General features: G+C 36.9%; 1 protein-coding gene across 2 annotated transcripts in view; it reads right to left on the reverse strand.

Moving 5' to 3' along the window:
* The window catches only part of TRIP11 (thyroid hormone receptor interactor 11), a 30,410-nt gene extending 13,256 nt beyond the window's left edge, over nucleotides 1-17,154 (reverse strand). Inside the window, exons 1-11 of one of the 2 annotated variants that reach the window (XM_008492895.2) lie at nucleotides 16,690-17,154; nucleotides 14,381-14,457; nucleotides 13,212-13,322; nucleotides 11,815-12,090; nucleotides 10,938-11,006; nucleotides 10,114-10,279; nucleotides 8,107-8,472; nucleotides 7,454-7,494; nucleotides 6,401-6,604; nucleotides 2,297-5,326; nucleotides 10-150 (exon numbers count right to left, since the gene is read on the reverse strand). In XM_008492895.2, the coding sequence (XP_008491117.2) occupies nucleotides 10-150; nucleotides 2,297-5,326; nucleotides 6,401-6,604; nucleotides 7,454-7,494; nucleotides 8,107-8,472; nucleotides 10,114-10,279; nucleotides 10,938-11,006; nucleotides 11,815-12,090; nucleotides 13,212-13,322; nucleotides 14,381-14,457; nucleotides 16,690-16,828 (4,620 nt within the window). In that variant the 5' untranslated portion in view covers nucleotides 16,829-17,154. The remainder of the gene's footprint in view (nucleotides 1-9; nucleotides 151-2,296; nucleotides 5,327-6,400; nucleotides 6,605-7,453; nucleotides 7,495-8,106; nucleotides 8,473-10,113; nucleotides 10,280-10,937; nucleotides 11,007-11,814; nucleotides 12,091-13,211; nucleotides 13,323-14,380; nucleotides 14,458-16,689) is intronic. The other variant, XM_030451563.1, reaches the window with a different exon arrangement.
* Nucleotides 17,155-18,770: the final 1,616 nt, after the last annotated feature.

Raw genomic sequence — 18,770 nt, forward strand, 5'->3', positions numbered from 1 at the left:
GTGCTGTACCTCACTCTGCAGAGCACTGCTCTCCATTTGCTTCTGTTTGAGTGCTACCATGACTTGGTCTCTCTCTTGCTGAAAAGTAACAGCCTTTTCCTGCATTGATTTCACTTCGTTTAACAGCTGATTCAATTCTCCTGTCTTGCCCTGTTGCACACACAAAAAAACCTCATTTCAGATGTGGCAAAGAGGCTTAACAAAGGAGACACAGTAAAGACCATATTGATCTATCAAGGTGAAGGGCAGGACACACATGATCCTGTAACATAGAAAAAACATTAAATGAAAATACTAGTTTGAAGGTATTTTACTTACATGTTACAAGACAAAGTAAATGTTCCTGCTAAAAGACACTTCACAGATCCATTGTCTTAATTGAGTACTGTGAACACACACCAGCCTATCGTTAGAGAACTGTATTACACACAAATCAGAGGTCTCAGACACTTCTATACCTGAAAATTTAACTTTTCAGATAATGTTTGGAATTTGTTCCTGTGATAACCTGTTAATTAGGCCATGCACAGATAAAGCATCAGCCTAGGTAGGTCAACTTGTCTGCACTTAAGACCGCTAAGCACATGAAATCTTTAAAATAAACCATAAGGTGACCTCAGTCCCAAAGAATAGCCTTCAATCACAGCAATGTCCATCACATTTTCAGATGTCAAACTGCAATGTATACTGCCCCCTTACATGCAATTTACTGCTTTACATGGATTAGCATATAAAGGAAAACTATGAGTATGCCAGTTACACAGAAATGCCACGTGCTTAAAATTGCACATGAATGCATTTTGAGTTATTTGAAACTTTTCAGCATGTCCTTCACCTTGTCTCATGTTGCTTTGAAAGCAGTTACTTTTATTAAATACGTTGGATAAAAGTAATCCATTTTTTGTTTTAATCATTAACACTTAATGGGCTTCAATTATTAGTTTTTATGAATCAAACTGAATATAGAAAAATTCCTTTTTCAGTAGATACATTAAACTGCAGGCAAAGCTTCTCTTTTTATGTTGTGTTATATTCTGACAGATACACAAAAACCAAACCTGTTTGAACACTATTTTTTTGTAGTTCTCCATAGCAAACACAAAGTGCATAAGAGGAACTTTTCACATTTCTGCCAGAAAAAAGTCCAGACGAATGTTCTATGCTTATGAAATTGAAAGCTTAAGCCACCACTGAGTGAAAGTCTGCAGGTCAAAGACCTGCAACACAGAGAGCCTGGCCAGACAATGCAGTGTTTCACAAGTTAGAATGAAAAATAGATTAAAAAAAAAGTTAAGAGTGTGTACTTCCACAGTATTAGTACAGTTTATATGGGGACAAGACTGATGAACATTAAAATTCTCAATGATAGTTCAAAGCTAATTTTCACAATGTAACTGTACTTTTAGACAGTAAAAATTCTCATTGTAAATCTATAATGTTTCTTTAGAACAGGATAGAGAAACTTCTACTATGAAAAAACACACAACTAAGTCAATCTTTAAAAAAAAAAAACACACTCCTAGTTTTTCACAGGTATTATATCAAAGTTGAGACTTCCAAGTTCTAAATTAAACAAGACACATGTTGTTAAATGCAATTCATATTTTCCTTTTACAAATACATCACATTGCAGACTAGATGGCAGGTTGTATCAGCCTTCCAGTACCTGAAGGGGGCCTACAGGAAAACCACAGAGAGACTTTTTACAGGGGTATGCAATGGCAGAACAAAGAAGTAACCATTTTAAACTGAAAGAGAGTAGACTTAGGTACTAGGAAGAATTTTTTTACAATAAGGGTGGTGAAGACACTGGAACAGGTTGCCCAGGGAGACTGTGGAAGCCTTCTACCTGGAAGTGTTCAAGGATAGGCTGGATGGAGCTTTGAGCAACCTGGTCTAGTGGAAGGTGTCCCTACCAACGTAGGAGGGGTGCAACTATATGATCTTAATGTCCCTTCCAAACCAAACCATTCCATGATTCTATGAAAAAACTAGAGAAAACCATACAGGAAAATTAGTCCTGCTGGCCAACTGCAGAAGTTTGAGCACCATACAGTAAAAATAATATAGGTCACTTAATAAGCAACAGGATCAAAGCAAAATATTAAGCAGCTGTTCAGTAATATTGTACACCAGTCACCTGCACATTTTTAATTTATTTCTTTCGCAGGGGGAGGATTTTTGTTGTGGTATAATGCAGTAAGGAGTCACAAATGGATTTCAGGTGATGGCTACACAAAAATGCATGACCATGTGGCTAATTTTAAAAGATATTTGGATGTGTGAATGCACATACCTGTTCTTTTTCTTTCAACAGCTTCTCAAAAGCAAGAGCTTTCTCTTTCATTGAGTGAGACTCAAACTCCTTCTCTTTCAGCATCATTGAAAACTGCATGTTAGTCTCCTGAAGTGCTCGGAATTCTGTTTCTTTTTCTCTACATTTTGCAACTATTTCTTCATTTTCTTCTTTCAGTTTTCGAATATCCATTTCTAAAATTAAATTTCTTTCTTTCAGATTTGTCACAGCCTGCTTCAAAACCTCATTTTCGTTTTCCTTGTTACTGAGATTTTCACTCACACTAAGTAACTGATCACTTTTAGATTTAATTAATATGTCTTTTTCCCTAAGTGATTTCTGTAAGACATCATGTTTTTCTTTGATCTGCCTTAGCTCTGATTCAGTCCCTTCTTGACTCTTCCTTTCAATCTCTGATGCTGTAGCCACAGAATCAGATAATCGCTGATTATTTTCCTGAAGAGTCCTAATAGTTAAATCTTTTTCTTGTAACTTTTTTTTCAGTTGTTCCACCTCCTTTTGAACGAGTTTAGACTCATCACTGAGTACTTCAGGAGCACTGTATTGGATGCCTGGAAGCTGTGAAGCAGTGGAAGCCATTGCCACAGAGGGTGTTACCAAATCAAGTTTACTCAGGAGAAGATCTTTGGTATTATGAAGCTGTCCTATGCTATGTTGAACTTGTGCTAATTCCTGACTAAAACTTTTCAGCTTTATCTCATTCTGTTCATAACTCTGAATCAAGCCATTATAATCTACCTGCAACTTTGAATTACTATCACTTTCGACTGAAATTTGTGCTTGAAGTTTGTGTAACTCTTCTTGGAGGTGAGCTGACTCATGCTGCATATTCTGAACTGTGGTTATTACCTGTTGCTTCCACTCTTCCATCTTCTTTACCTGCTGTTTTAATTTATCACGTTCTTGTAGAAGTTCCTCAAACTGGTTACTGTTAACACCTCCTGACCCATTATCAGTACCTGTGGAGGATGTCTGCAAGACAGTCAATAAGGTTTGGCATTTTTGACTTAGAGCATCTATTTCAATATCTTTTTCCCGAATGATACGGGATAAATTCTGAATAGTTTCTCTAGACATGTCCTGACTGCTGTTTTCAGCTCTATTGGATAACTTTTGATTCTCCTCTTGCAACCTTACCAAAGCTGCTTCTTTAGCAGCAACCATATCCATGATATTACGATAATCTGTTTTTAACTGACTGTTCTCTCTTGTCTTTTCACTTAGAACTGCCAGTACTTGTTCCCTTTCTATAACATAAGCTTGGAGCTGCTGCTGAAGACAAAGAACATCTTGTCTATAGGAAGCTGAGGAAACTCTAGCATTGAGAGCTTGTATTTCTAGATCCTTCTCTTGAATGATCCGAGTGAGTTTGCCAACTTCATCCTTAGACAACTGATCAATTTGCTGGCTTAGAGAAACATTCTTTTCATTTAGAAGTTTAATCTCCATCTCCCTTTCTTTGATACCTTTTACCAGTCTTTCAATTTCAGCTTTAGATAAATCATGTTTTTCATTTCCGTTTTCTCCATTAAGAGTCTGAACTTTAGTTTCCTGAAAAAGATCAGGGGAATCAGTCTGAATAATCTGTCTCTCTTTGTGCAACTGAGTTTTAATTTGTTCAATTGTTTTCTGCAAGTTTTTAATTTCCTCATCTTTCTCTAAAGAAAGTCTTTCATGTGTGACATTCATTTGCTCACACTGAAATTTAGACTCGTCTATTTCCTTTCTTTGCTCCTGCAAAGAGCGCTGAAGTTGCACTGTTGTTTGATTCTGATCTTCTATTGTTTTTTTATAAACTTCTATTTCTTCTTCAAGATTATTCTTTATCACTTTTAACTGTGTTACCTCACTTTCAAGCTCAATAATAATATCTAGAGTTTTAGGCTCAACCACATGTGCAGATCTACTCTGCTGATCCTTAAGGCGCTCAATTTCTTCTTTTAAATGATTATTTTCTTCCTTCATGACTGCAAGACTTCTGTCTTTTTCCTCCAAATTCTGTTTTAAGGCATCCTGCTTCTTTGAAATTTTCATATGCTCCTCAAGCTCCTGTTTCACTTGCAAAGCTTGACTTTTAAATTTTTCAAGAGATGCCTCTTTTTCTTTTATGAGTTCTGTCAACTGCTGTTGTCCTCCTAAGCTAGTGGTCAACATCTCTTTTGTTTCTTGATAGTCAGTTTCCATCTGCTCAATGGTCCTCTGAAGTTCACCAATCTTAAAGTCTTTCTCCTGATTGAGCTTAACCAGGCGCTCATGTTCAAGCTGCAATGCAGTGGTATCCATACTACGTGCATTTGATAATTCCTCAACAGTTTGCTTGTACTTTTGTGCTTGTTCCAAAAGCCTCTTTTCTGTCTGGTTTAACTCACTCTCTAGCTGTCTTTTTTCCATTTTCAAAGCCTCCACTACAGTATCCTTTTCCAAGTAAACTTTTTCTTTCTCAGAAATGGCATCATTTAACTCCTGTTTTAGTTCTTCAATGGCTGCTGTCAGCTTTCCATTTTCTGTTCTGAGATCAGACAGAGATTTCTCCAAGTCTTCATTTAGTTGTTTATTTTCTAAAATGTCATTCTGTAGTTTTGCAATCTCAGCTTCTTTTTCTGTAATAATCACATCTTGACAAGGGTACTTAGACTCCTGATTTTTGTTTTCCATTAGCTTACTCAAGGATGCAGAAAGCTCTTCCTCTCTTTCTTTTAGTTTCTCCTGCAATTCCCCAATTTCTTTTTTATTGTGCAAATTACAGTCCTGTGATTTTCTTAGTTGCTCCTGAAGATCTTTAATACTATCTTGAAGCTGTTGCTTACTTATATGCAAATCATTAAGTGCATATGAACATTGGCTTAGTTTTTCTTTCTGATTATCTAACTCCTTAAAAGTTTCCATCTTCTCAGTTTCCAATTCTGATACTTTCTTTCTTTCAAAATCAATATCAAATTTCAGCTGTTTGATGATACTATCAGTTTCTGTGTGTTGTTTTGACAGCTGCTCTTTCAGTGTAATCATATGCTGAAATTAACATAAATGAGCAAACGTTAGGGGCAAACGAGCTCAACCACACATATATAAAATGAAAAAGAAAAAAATCTTAAAAAGAAAAAAAATTAGAGGAAACAGAAATGTTTCCTGGTTGCCAATGTAAACTGGCAAGTAGTATCAGCTAGTCAATGCTAAACTGATTAAAACCAATTATCAAATAGAGATAGATTATATTTCAATATAAGCAAGGACACCATTTCCTCAAAAGAGCTCTAATTACTCAAATCAAAGAACAAAAAGAGAGCTGCCTAAGAAAAACAATTGTCAGAATTTTTCAGGGTAGTAAGAATGGGTCTGCAGCAGTCACTCATTACTTAACTGTAGTGACTCCCTGTTTTCAAAATACAAATTACAGAAGTGAATGCATATCTGTATGTTCTATTTTCAAGTTCTTGTTTGAGCTTAATTTTAAACATATTTGCTAGGATTCAATTCATAGGAAAACATTTTAAATGTTCAGTTTCATAAACTAAACCAATACTGAAAACATGGCTTGCAGCTGTGTGTACAGGTTAAATATATTGGAACAGTAACCAAAAGGAATAGTTCCATTTTGACTACATAAAATGGGGGACCTTTTGTGCTCCACAAATGCTCATAATATAAAGAAATTGTAATAAAAAACTTAAATATTCATCATAGTTTAAAAGAATGAAAGGAAAAAAATTCTAAAAAATCATTCATATTCTGCATATTGTTGTAAGGCAGAGGAAAAATATAAGCAGGATAATAACTTTTCAGAACTTGTGCATGGACAAATCTGGTAGTATTGAACTGTATTTCAGAAACTAACACCCCTTATGGACAGCTGACATGCCATCTTAAATCTTTGCCCATAAAAAGTGGTTTTCTTCCACTTCAGAATTTTGTATTAAGACAGTAGATATGGAAAAACAGTGGCCTCAATATTCTTCTCAAGTCTCAGAGGATAACTTGTATTTCCCTACTATCTATGTTCAAAGATCAACTTAAAAAGTAAACATACACCCCCTCCAAAGCTAAACATTTATTTTAGTACATTTAACTAGTTGCAGTATTTATTACCTGAGTGGCTTCTTGATTCTGCTTGTCTAGTTCTTCCAGCTCTGATATTAACGTTTCTCTTTCAGCGATACTTTCATTTAATTCATGTTCTTTCCTTTCCAGTTCTTCTCTTAACTGATTTAATTCTAAATTCTGATCCACAGTACATGTAGGAATACTCTCATTTTTACTTTGTCCAACTGTCAGTTCCTTCTCCAGTCCCTCCTTAAGTTAAAAAAATATTCTCTATATTAGACCTTATCTTGCTGAATCATAATGTTTAGACTTAAATGGTTTCTTTTTTGCCCCTCACCCATTAAAAGCAAAATATGCATTTTTATGTTAGAATCTCCAAGTCTACATGAATATTATCCCCCTTAAAAAAACATCATTGTGGAATATGCATCTCTGCCATTCAGATGATATATGCAATGCATACCTACTTTGTCATCACCAAGTTTAGGAATCCAGTGTACAAATTTCTATATACAATGACATTTTGCAACAAAGAAAGTTATATCCACCTCTGAGGTATCAGTTCACAGCTGGGATAAACTATTAAATCTTCAAGAGATGCAGTAAACATGTAGTATACTGCATGGTGAGACCAAGTTTTAAGTAAGGACACCTGAATGACATCCTTATGAAAATACCATGGGGACTCTTGAATGTATGCAAAATAGAGAAGGCCCATGCAAAGTGAACTAAACCAAGTGTCTCAAGGGTGAGTTTATAAAGGACTAAATCAACCTTGCCAAAAACTAAAGGTATTCCAGAGAAACTGTATGTTCAGCTGCTTAACTTGATCTTTTAGATGGAATTAAACCTAAGTAGCAATGGCATATGTGGAATTTCACATGTTTTCTTTAACAAAGGAAACTGTGGAGTGTCACAAGTCAAAATGCATCATTTTGCTTCTATCAATTCCACATATAATTACAGAATTAATATACAATTATTTCCTATTTATGTAGAAGTGCAAATGCTCAAAAAACCCACACTGCCCGAATGCATTTTCCACCTGTTATTACCATTATGAACTTTTTTGTTGGCTTAATTTAAAAATTGCTTTACCTGATTCAAACTTGAAAGTCTTGCTATTTCATTTTCTGCTTCTATAAAGGAAAAGAAAAAAAAATTTACTATTTTCAAAAAACACTAAACCATGTAATTGTCCCACTTCACCCCAATGGAACTCTGCCACTCAGAGTTCCAGAGTATTTTGTGATAAGCATGGGTGCTGTGAAATATTCAAATGTGCCAGTCACAGCCACAAAGCAGAGCATTATTCTTTCAACTGCGCCCTTTGGTACTACAGTGTATCAATTTTGCGATGTTAACAGATTTTATCCCTACAGATACACTTCTTAAATAGATATATTTCAGTGTTTCTTTGAGGAGAAATTAATACAAACAAACTGCCTTTACACACCAAAAGCTTACTTCTAGAATTCAAACAGACATTTTAATAGTAAGGTTTACTTTTAAATAAAGGAAAAATCTATCAAACAGTTGTCAGACATGATTACTTACCTTACCAGAAACTCCTATTATAATCAGACCAGTCCCAACAGTGTCTCCCTTTCTGCTTAGACTAATCTTAGTGGACAACCCCTACAATTCTTAAAATAAATTCTAAGCATTAATAGTGAAAACCTGTAAAGACATACTAAAAATTTTAAAAAAAACAAACAAAGCCTAAACACCCAAAATCAAAATCTTTGTACCTAACAGTGCCTGCTGTAGTCTAATAACATCTTCTGGTAGTGCTGTCTTTGATTGGAGCTTCTTCTCCTGTACTTTGAGAAGATCATCTTGCTCTGCAACAGAACTTTGAAGCATACGAAAGTCAGATTTAAGACTTTCATATTCTTGCATTATTTGGATTTTTTCCATCTTTGCCAATTCTTGTTCTTTCATAAGAATACTGTTTTCCTCTTTGGCAGAAGACAATTTGTGATTTAATTTTCTTATTTCATCCTCTAGGTCCTTTACAACCTGCAGTTCTCCTTCTCTTCCTCCTTCTGCATTCCAAGGTTTTTTTTTCTGTTCACTAATTTTAGAGTCCTCCATGGCATCAGTACTCACACCATCTAAGAAGCAAAAATGACAGTTTGCATGGTTAAAGAAAGTGAACACGGTAGAACTTTAACTTAGAAGTCTCTCTCCTGAGAGAAGACAGTGTAAACCAAAGACTTGATCATCATTAACAGAAAGATTACTTGCACAGAATCAACATTTTAATCCATGTATATATATATTACTTGTTTGATAAACAGCCTTTCAAATATTTACATATCCATGGCTTGAAAAACATAGGTGTTGCAAATATAGGTGTTGCAAGATATACAGTGTAATTAAAATGTACTTTACTCCCATCTCTTCATCAGATTATGACAATCTAATTTATTAGGAATTTGAATACTTTTATTTTCTAAGAAAAATGTATCAGACCCCATCTAATATTCTCTGGTGCAAAATTTCCCTTTATAATTTAGTTAATTGTATTTCAAAGGTTTGTTAAATGGTTGTAATAGAGAACAATATGCTACAAATTAGTATATTATTTCCTAACGATGCACAAAGTTTTTAACCTAAAGATATAATTGTAGAGAATTGACGTTTTCACAGATCCACCATACTATCATGATTTTCATAGTGCTGTACAATCCTCAGAATGTAGTTACCAGCTACTTTACAGAGGATAAAAATGTGCAATCAAAAAATGTACAGAAGAAAAAAAGCCTAAATGAAAGCATGCTGCTTGTGAATCAATTTCAGTGTAAGATCAAATACTTACCCCCACCCCAGCCTCTATTATGTTGTCAAAAAGAATGAACAAAACAAAAATATAAAATGCTCTAATTTTCCACAAGCTGTGAGCAGTATTTATTTTACAGATAACTGCAAATGGTATCTTTTCTGCCTTGACTTCATTTAATTAGTCATGCTGGTGTTTATGTGTGCAGTATATATATTATGTGCAAAAAAATAAAGATAACATCTGAACAGGCACCCAATTTTAATAAATTCCCCATTAGTACTATCTTAGAAATTAAGAGTCTGTGAAAATACCTCCCTGTTTTCCAAGAAGAAAATGGATCTCTTTCCAGGAGAATATACAGTCTTTAGAATTCCAGTGTTTTCACAGATAATGAAATAAGAGATTTTATGGGCAAATCTTCCATATTTGTGCAAATAAGCCTCTAAAAAGAAACCTAACTGACATGGCTATGTTTATGGAATATAAAATACCTGCAATACAACTGAACAGCTCCTTCTGAGAACTACTAAGTTTCTCCTATAATCTAGTCAAGCCACATATTAAGGCATTGTCCTTAGGGCAATCTTGGAGCTTTTGTCAAGTAAACTAATTGGCACATAATACTACTTAAATTTTCTTATCTTCAACTTTGTCTGCCTCATTCACACCTATATTCAGTACAGGTTAAAAAACCAGGAAGTGTGGAATTTAAAGCACTACATTTGGTGCTATGCATAGCACTACTATGCGTAGAAAGTGATCCTCTAGAATGATGTCAGAAGATTAAATGCTTCAAGCCAACCACAGTGAATACAGGATACTAGGACGTGTCAATAAGAAGCTGAACTAAAGATGAAATTCAAATTCCTAATCATCATATATTTGACACCAATTACACTCTTACACAAATATTAAATGATTTAGGAAAAATTCATTGTATGTTAAATAAAGAGAATCTGGCAATAAAGACCTTGTTGTAACTGATTCTCAAGTTCTTCAATTCGCTCTTCATATTCACTCAGCTCCTCTCTGTGTCGACGACTGATCTCTGCTAACTTCTGCCTGTGTGCATCCTGCAATACTGAAAGTTCATGCTGATGTTCATCTATTTCTTGACTCAAATTCTGTTTGAGTTCCTAAAAATACCAACAGATAAACACAATGCTAAAATACAGTACCGAAGCATAAGAAAGAAAATATGTAAAATAAAAAAGTTTTCCCTAGTAGAAGGGATATATTAAAGCATTTCTCCCAGCAGGTGTCAAGTTTGTCTTTTCTTGGTTTGCAGTTTTTAAAACAAGTTAAAAGATATTCTCTTTGAAAGTATGTTTACACTAACAGTATGCTCTACACAACAGCAAATTTTAATCCAATGTAGAGAGATTATAACTCTTTCACAGGAAGCAGACACCCTAGGACATATTTCTAGTAACTTTGAAGGATGACATGCAAATTTTAATTTTGCATATTCAATGAAAATGCAAGACGTTTCTGAAAAGGGAAAAGAAATAATTTTGTCTACCTAAAATTCAGTCACATAGGCCATCAACAGCTTCTGAAAGTGATCTGCCCTCATAAATACTAATGTCATTCTTTCAAGCTTACATACTATATTCATCAAATCATAAAAGCCTTTTCTCACAATAACTGACTTTTTAAACAGAGCACAGCAACATTTCAGTCAGCAGTACATGCCTACATGTGCTTTTAATAGAGAAAATAAGTGCTCCTATTGTAAATACTTTGCAAAACCATCAAGAATAAAGCACAAAAGAAGACTAGTTGTCATCTTACCTTAACAATATTTTGCAGTTTGCATATTTCACTTTGTTCAGCATCATTTGTCCCTTGAACTTTGGAAGACTGAGAAAAGAAAAACCCATATCCAGATGAAAATTGTGATAAATACGTGTGTTTTTCATGTAAATGCTTCCTTTATTCATACTCAAAAGCAAAGATAGCATGAAGCAAAATTAAAATCTTCAATAATTTTGATTTTAAAAGGCATATTTTAATGGAAACAATTCAATTTTCCCTGGAATAGTTTTTTTTAAAATTACATGCAATTGTGTAAAATTTTGGGGCGTAGGTTTTACCGTGCCTAGTAAGACAATAGGGTTACTTAATTTTACTTGAATATTCCCACACAGGAAAAGTGTCCCTCTGAAATCAGGCTACAGCTTGAGAAGTTATGACTCACATCAACAAGAGCTCCAAAGATTATATTTTTTCTTGTATCAGCAGACCATGAATTACAACTGACAGATGTATGTAACTATCACACTATTACTTTGAACAGTATTATGCTGTCAATAATCAAAACCCCAGATAGGAAGAAGAACAGTATTTTTTTGAAAGGTTGCACAAAAATGAAACCCTGAAGTAGTATTCTAGGCAAATGTTCATGAAATCCTCTTCCTAACTTGACCATTCATGCACTGAAGTGTCACAAAGAAGTGTCTGCAAGTTAGCCATTGAATGTGTCCCTAGTCCTGTGACAGCAAGAAGATGACTAAAAGTTAATTAGGTTTCAGCTTATCCATCAAATCACATTGCTTCTAGAAAATGTACAGAACAAAATTTTGAAAAGACCCACTCCAAAAACACCAAATGAAATGAAAACAGTAATTTGAGGGGCAGAGGGGAAGTAATATGGGGAGGAGCTACTCACCAGGGCAATCTGCTTCCAGTGGTCAACCTCAGACTCAAGCCTAGAAACTTCATTGGACAATCTGTTTATTTCTTGTTGTGACCAGATAACATCTCCAAAATCCATGTCATCTCCTTCAAAACCTGAGGAACGCCTGACCACTGGAACATAGGAAGCTGATGTAGCAGCTGGTGGCACAACAGCAGCTCCCATCTGTGCTGACTGAGCAGCTGTCTGCACTTTCTGCAGTTGTTCCTGTAGTGCATTCTGTCTAGCCTTTAGATGGCTGATTTCCACCTGAACACACACAATACAATGCATTGTTTCAATAAGAACATCAAAACACACTCCACGTTACCCCTTTTGGCATTATGATATGTGAACAAACCACACAACTCCCTCACCAGATCAAATCATTGTTCATGGTCACTAAAAAGAAAAAAACCCCTCAACACTCTCCTAATAGAGAAAAGTAGCCTTATCTGATGTTTTACACAGTATCTCACCCAAGGACACAACAGAAGTGTTAATAGTTTCCATTTAAGGAAAACTTAAGTAAAAGTGTGATGATTTTTTCAGCAGCCAACATTCTTAAGTCCTATAGCAAAATTCAGGGTACTAAAATGTACAAATAATTCAAGTATTTAAAGAGGGTATTCAGATATGAAAAATAAGGCATATAGAAGGCTTCCCTGGTTATTTCCATTACACTTGATTTATTTTACACTTAAGAACTCAATGTACTGCAAGTTTATTTACAATAAACTGAAATTAGCTGCATGCAATTTTCTGAAAACTCTCTTATTGTATTCAATAAGCAGAACAAGCATCACAAAATTCTGCTTCCACTAGTTCCCCAATACATTTACAAATAAAGCAGAAATTAAACTATTTTTGTCCACTTCTAGGGATACTGGCAGTTTTATTACTTTAAAAGGCTATAAAATCTCCTGTTCCACAACAGGTTATGAAGTTTCTGCATCCATGACAAATGAACACTTCTTAAATTATGAAAGCTGGTTCAGTTTCCTTTAGTTGTATAAATGAAGACAAATAACCATAACAACCAGAGACAATACACCTGCTTCAAATAAGAATCTACACCTGTTGCCTGCCTTAAAGATAACTGAATCAGAAATATAAAGCAGTTTAAGTGTCTGTTCTCATAGTGGTTCCAGAAACTATAGAAAATCTGAAATATTCATGGCATTATCAGAGTTTTCTTTTGTCCCACTGATCTCCTGGCAGCTCTGCTTATATGACATGATTCAATGAAATATATGTCTTAGTCTCTCCATGTCTACAATAACAAAATAAGAAACCACAACTGTGACCAACACACAAAGAGCCCAGATACTAAACCAGAGATTAAACAGCATAGTTTACTACTTACTCAAATGTTTTACTCTGTATCCTACCTCTTTCTGTTGCAGCTGATTTCGGTACTCTATGGATAACTGCTTTATTTGGAGCTCTGCTGCTTCATGCTTTTCTTCTAAATCACTACAAACTTTTTTCAATCTCTCATTCTAGCAAAAATGAGAAATGGATGTTGGTAAATTGTGAGCAGATTCAGAAAAGTGTACAGCATTAAATTGTAAGGATTTCTCACGTTATTCCACTCAAAACATACATAAACAGTAACTTCCAGCTGTGAGCCCAGAATCATGTTCACATCCAAGCGTTCAATTTTCCATGGCATGGATTCTAGCTCACTTTCAAAAAACAGTTTGTGACCAGATGTAAATGCCAACAAGAAAAATTCAGGACTTAATTACATCTTAGCATGATGCATGGGTGGAATTTAAGCACAAATCAGAGTTAATATCCATACAGACCAATTTCTCTCTGATATGGGCCAATAACAGATGGCAAAAGTCTAGAAAAAGAGACAAGCAGGGAACATTACTTCCCTAAATACTATCTTAACTTCTCAATGCTCATGACTGCTGAAGATGTAAGTGAAAGCTGTTGGTTGACAGCAATAAAGTCACAAGACTGACAAGTCCTTTTTGAAAGCACACAAAGTCCATTTCCACAAGGGCACATGGGATGTCTCAGTTGTTCTGGAACAGCATGAGCATCCACAGCTATGCCCAAGTGACCACACAGTAGAGCACCACACAACTGCATCAGGCAACACCCCCACTCCATACTCTGAAGCTTGCTGCAGAAGACATGCTGTCCACCATGACCTGGCACTCTAGATCTGCTTTTATTTTTTGGGCACATATAAAATGCTATAAACCAATTTTAACTCTTTATCAGATAAAATTTATGAGGCTTAAAAGACTTCTGCATTTGCAAGCTTTTCAGAGGCTGCAGTTCAAGCCCACATAGTAGATAGAAACAGTCACAGGAGGCAGCATTAAGCAAAAGCTAAAATCTTGCACCACGTGTACTCAACAAAAAATGTGCCCCTTAATAGTGATGGGGAATTGTCACCAAAAAAAGAGCCCCATTCTAACACCACCATCATTCTTGTTTCTAGATTTACCCACAGACAAGCAACTTCAGTGCAATATTTTACCTTTACAAGAAGCAAATGTTATTTATTGCTTTCAATTAAAGTACCAACATTTCTTACTTCAAACTTTTGTGCTGCATTAATGCTTTCTATTTCTCTGAGTCTAGAATTGGACACATGGAGTTCTGTTGCTGCATCTGAAAGAAAGTTAAAATTTTCATTTTTATTAAACCGCTTTCAATATTTTATCAGAAAAGTGTCAAAACTACTTTTCAGACCAGAGATTCTCTGAACCTAATTTAGTTCTCTCTTACCTAGGCTTTAAGACACATCACAAAATTCAAGGAAAAGTATGGATTTAAGCTTTAATGTAAGTGAAAAGAAAAATTTCTACTTGACTATTTTCTGTCATTGAATCAATTTTTCATTTAGGACTTTGCCCCTAACATCACAATCTTATGGCTCTCATGTGAAGTTTCAAGACAAGAATTAGTTCTTTAAAATACATGTGACAGTTAATAAATTTTCAGGAAAAAACCCATAGAACTCAAACCCAACAGAACCCACAAAATAACCCACACAACAACATATCATCTCTGCCCCCCACATAAAGCACAAAAACCCCACAGGGCACACCTCCCCCTAGGAAGGGTGCACAGTCTGTGATACCAGTTTCTCTAATACAAAAAGCACATAATTCTGTCTCTAGCTACTCTTCCTTTGATGATCAACCCTCTACCCTCCTACACTTACTTCTCCCACATCCCACTTTTAATGGATAGAAATACCACCTTCCCTTTTATTAATTAAAAGTCATTCTCAATTGACTATTGAGCAAACAAGACAATTTTTCAAATTCTGAAATAAATATAATTTTCAAGTAAATATTTCTGATGTGCTGTCTAAAACTGAAGAAGCTTCAGTGCTGCAGGGGCAACAACCTGCCATGAAATCTGCTCAGCTTCAAATGTTGAAGTCTATAACCCACAAATCATCTTCAGTTCAGATGGAAGTCTAAGCAGTTGATGTAAGGGATAATATTAAAAAATAGGAAACATTAGAAAATTAGGAACTTTTAAAAAAGGAATGTAAGGAACTGCTTGAAAAGAGTTCTTTTGGGCACAGACTGTTTAAACTTTCTTTACAGAAGAGTACTTAGATGTCACTAGATTTCTACACCCTCAAGGACAGTAAGCCATAAAAATGTACTACTCTTAAATTAGGAAGCAGACGCTGTATACAGCAATATCTAGCAGTGAAATAACTACTGAATACCAGCACATACCTCTTGAACAAACTGAAGCAAAACTATGTAATTCAGAATCTCAGTTTATTTTTCAAAAAGGCAAAACAAAGGCACTAGATGACTACGAACTTTAGCAGCATAAAAAAAGTTTCCAAACTAAACTAAAATAGATTTTTAAATTTAAAAAAAATCTAAACATTTAGAAAATGCAGCTTTGAGGTTAGCAGAATAAATGCTGCACTTCAGAGCATTTTGTCTGTATATCAAAATTCACATCCATATGAGACCAGTAGTATAACCTTGCCAACAAATTTATACAATACTTTCACAATTCTTCACAGTTGAGAAGTAGCAAACAAAGGAGAACTTTTCAAATTCATCTTTAAGATGAATATTCAGAAGCTCAGCTATTCTTGGTGGTTGTTATCTTAACTTTTTTCTCAGAATGCTCACTTTTTTCAAGAAGTTAATAGTTTCAAGGTGGTAAACAATACTAGTGGTATTAACCTACTGACAAGTGCCTTACTAGGAAAATCACAAGTTTGATTTAAAAACTAAAAAAAATTAATAAAAACATAAACAAAATACTGTAGTATATTAGAGGTTTGCTATTACTTAATTCAGTATCTTAGTCTGATGTCTCAGCTTGTTTCAATTTCCTGTTTATAACGTAAATCATTCTAACTTCTAATCCCTATAAAACACGGGCCACGTTCTTCTGCTTGGGTGTAGAATGGCAGAACTCGACAGGTTTCTCTGATCCCAAATGGAATATAAATAAGAAAAACATCAGTAACTCTGGACCTTTGCTTGTGTGACACGTCAGACTTACATCACACCAGTGGCGAAACACCCCTCTGTACTACCATTCCTCCGCTGTTTCATGAAGCCACTCTGAAAGCAGCTGATCAAGCGGGGTTTGAGATAAAGTAAGCAAACAGAACGCAAGAAGAGCGGTGTGTGCTTTCGTTACTGACCAACGCTGCACTTCAAGCAACTCGGAAACCTCCGAATAATAAACCCAGAACAGGTTTACCTCCACTATTATAACCTGGGCACATGTTTATTTGTTCTCCGTATCCTAAGGTCACAGGGAGAGAATAAAAACATAAGCAAAGCCGCCAGCTCTCCGGGAAAGCACCGACCTGAGCTGCCCCCGGCCCGGCGCCCCAGCCCCCCTTACCGCCCACTTCCTCCGCGCCCTCCAGCAGGATGTCCTTGGTGAAGCTGGAGATCTGGCCGGTGAGCGAAGACAGGCTGTCTCCCACCTGCCCCAGGGACTGGCCCAGCCCCGAGCCCAGACCGCCCAACCACGACGCCATCGCCGCCCCTCAGAGGGCTCCGGGCCCCGCTCAGCCCCGCGCCGGGCGGACCCCGCAGCCGGCTCCCGCGGGGGAAGGGGCGGCCGCTCACTGCCTTCTCCTCGCTAGGAAGGGTCAAAGCTCCTCCTGCGGGCTCAGCACACCGGGCCCGGACACCCCTCCGCCAGCGCCGTGCGCATCCCCCGGCTCGCCCCGGCTCAGCGGCTCCTCCCGCCGGCTCCGGCCTCTGCCACCTCGACGGCCGCCATGACACCCGCTCCCTAAACACCATCGACGGCGGCCGCAGCCGGCTAGAGCGCCTCTGCGGCCGCGGTGACGTGTGGGTGGCAGCGGAGGGTGCCGGGATAGTGGCGGAGCGGGGCCTGTGATTAATAGGAACCCGCCCCTTATTACGTACGTGTATGGGTTATGCGTCATTAACAGAAAGTGTGTCCAACTGGTACAGGGTTAGAGATGTTTTGTATTGTAATACGTGTTTTACACAGCACACAAGTTCCTGAAACACGAGTCCCCTCCTGCTGAGGTGTGGATACAGGGGATACGCAGCCGCGGCCCCGCCGCTGCGCCCACCCCAACTTCTCTCTGGTTTTTCATCAAATGAAGTGTTCAAAATTATCCGTGACTACAAGGAGTACTGCACTCTTACAGAAACTGCAGTATTAAGCGACTGAGAAAGATACTACTGGGAAAAAATGCCAATGATGGAAATAAAACGCAGGGCAGCTGGCTCACGGCTAGTTTCAAATTGGTAACTTGCATAAAACGGTCGATAATTAAAGCACCACATCAATGGTAAAATGAAGCTGAGAAGAAGGAGCATTTCCTAGGTGAAATCTTGAACATTTGGAGAGGCAGGGAGAAGGCAGCAGGCCCAGAACCCAGGAGCCGCAGTTGGAGCCTGCCTGGTACTGCCCGGTACCGCCCAGCGGTGCCAGAAAAACCTGCTTGTTGCTCCCCGAACCTGTCCGGCAGAGGCTTGGCGAGGCCTCCTCAGTACTGAGTTGCCCGTTTGGTTTCCTGCCCACTGACCCTTTGAGGCTGGGCAAAGTCTGGCCGAGGGAGCTGGAATTCATCGGTGATAAAACCAGCTGTGAGGTTTGACAGAATTCTGATGGAGATTGCTCTCCCTCTTCTTCAGTGATCAGTTTTCCCATCAGGTTTATACATTACCAATTTTTAAGCTTCGTAGTGTACTTACCACCCTTGCAGTTATCCATAATAAAAAAACCAATCCTACACAACAAATCCATTTCTAGCTCAGAAACCAAAACAAAGCCAGGCACCAGAATTGTAGAAGTTATTAGTGATGTCATACAGCATGAAGTGTAACCATGCATCTTAATCAGTTTTGTTAAATTTAATTTAAAACAGTGTCTAATGGAGACAAAATATTTACAAAACCACCCTGTAATATTGTAGTTTGTTTTAACAAAAAAACCCTGAAACATGTGGGTACAGAAGAGGTAAAAGATGGGTCATATTCCCCAGCAGTTTGGTTGATTTTTATGCAAAACTGTCTTAATTTTCCAGTAAGATCTGGAATGTACTCCAGACTTCTGAAACTACAGACAATAGAAGTGTCTCCTACTGTAGTTTATTTTACAATGCCAAGGCAAGAAGCTTTTAAAGTAGCACAAATGGATCCTTCACTCTACAAACTGGTTTGCATTCCAACTCACTTTTCAGATGCCTGGCTTCCTCTACTGTTGGTATTGGCATCCACCAGTCATGCAGTATTCTCCGTGGACTGACTAAGCTACAAAACTGTGTCCCAAAAAGAATGTGTATTCTGGTGGCAAAACAGCAAACGTTATCTTATTTTCAAATTAGAAAACATTTAATTTTTAAAGATTAGCATAACTGTAATCAGCACCAACCTTTTTCCAAACAGGAAGGTCTTTACTGAAATTTTAGAGTATCAACAGATGAAAAAAAATCAGAA

This window comes from Calypte anna, chromosome 5A (assembly GCF_003957555.1).
Source record: "Calypte anna isolate BGI_N300 chromosome 5A, bCalAnn1_v1.p, whole genome shotgun sequence".
Taxonomy (NCBI): domain Eukaryota; kingdom Metazoa; phylum Chordata; class Aves; order Apodiformes; family Trochilidae; genus Calypte; species Calypte anna.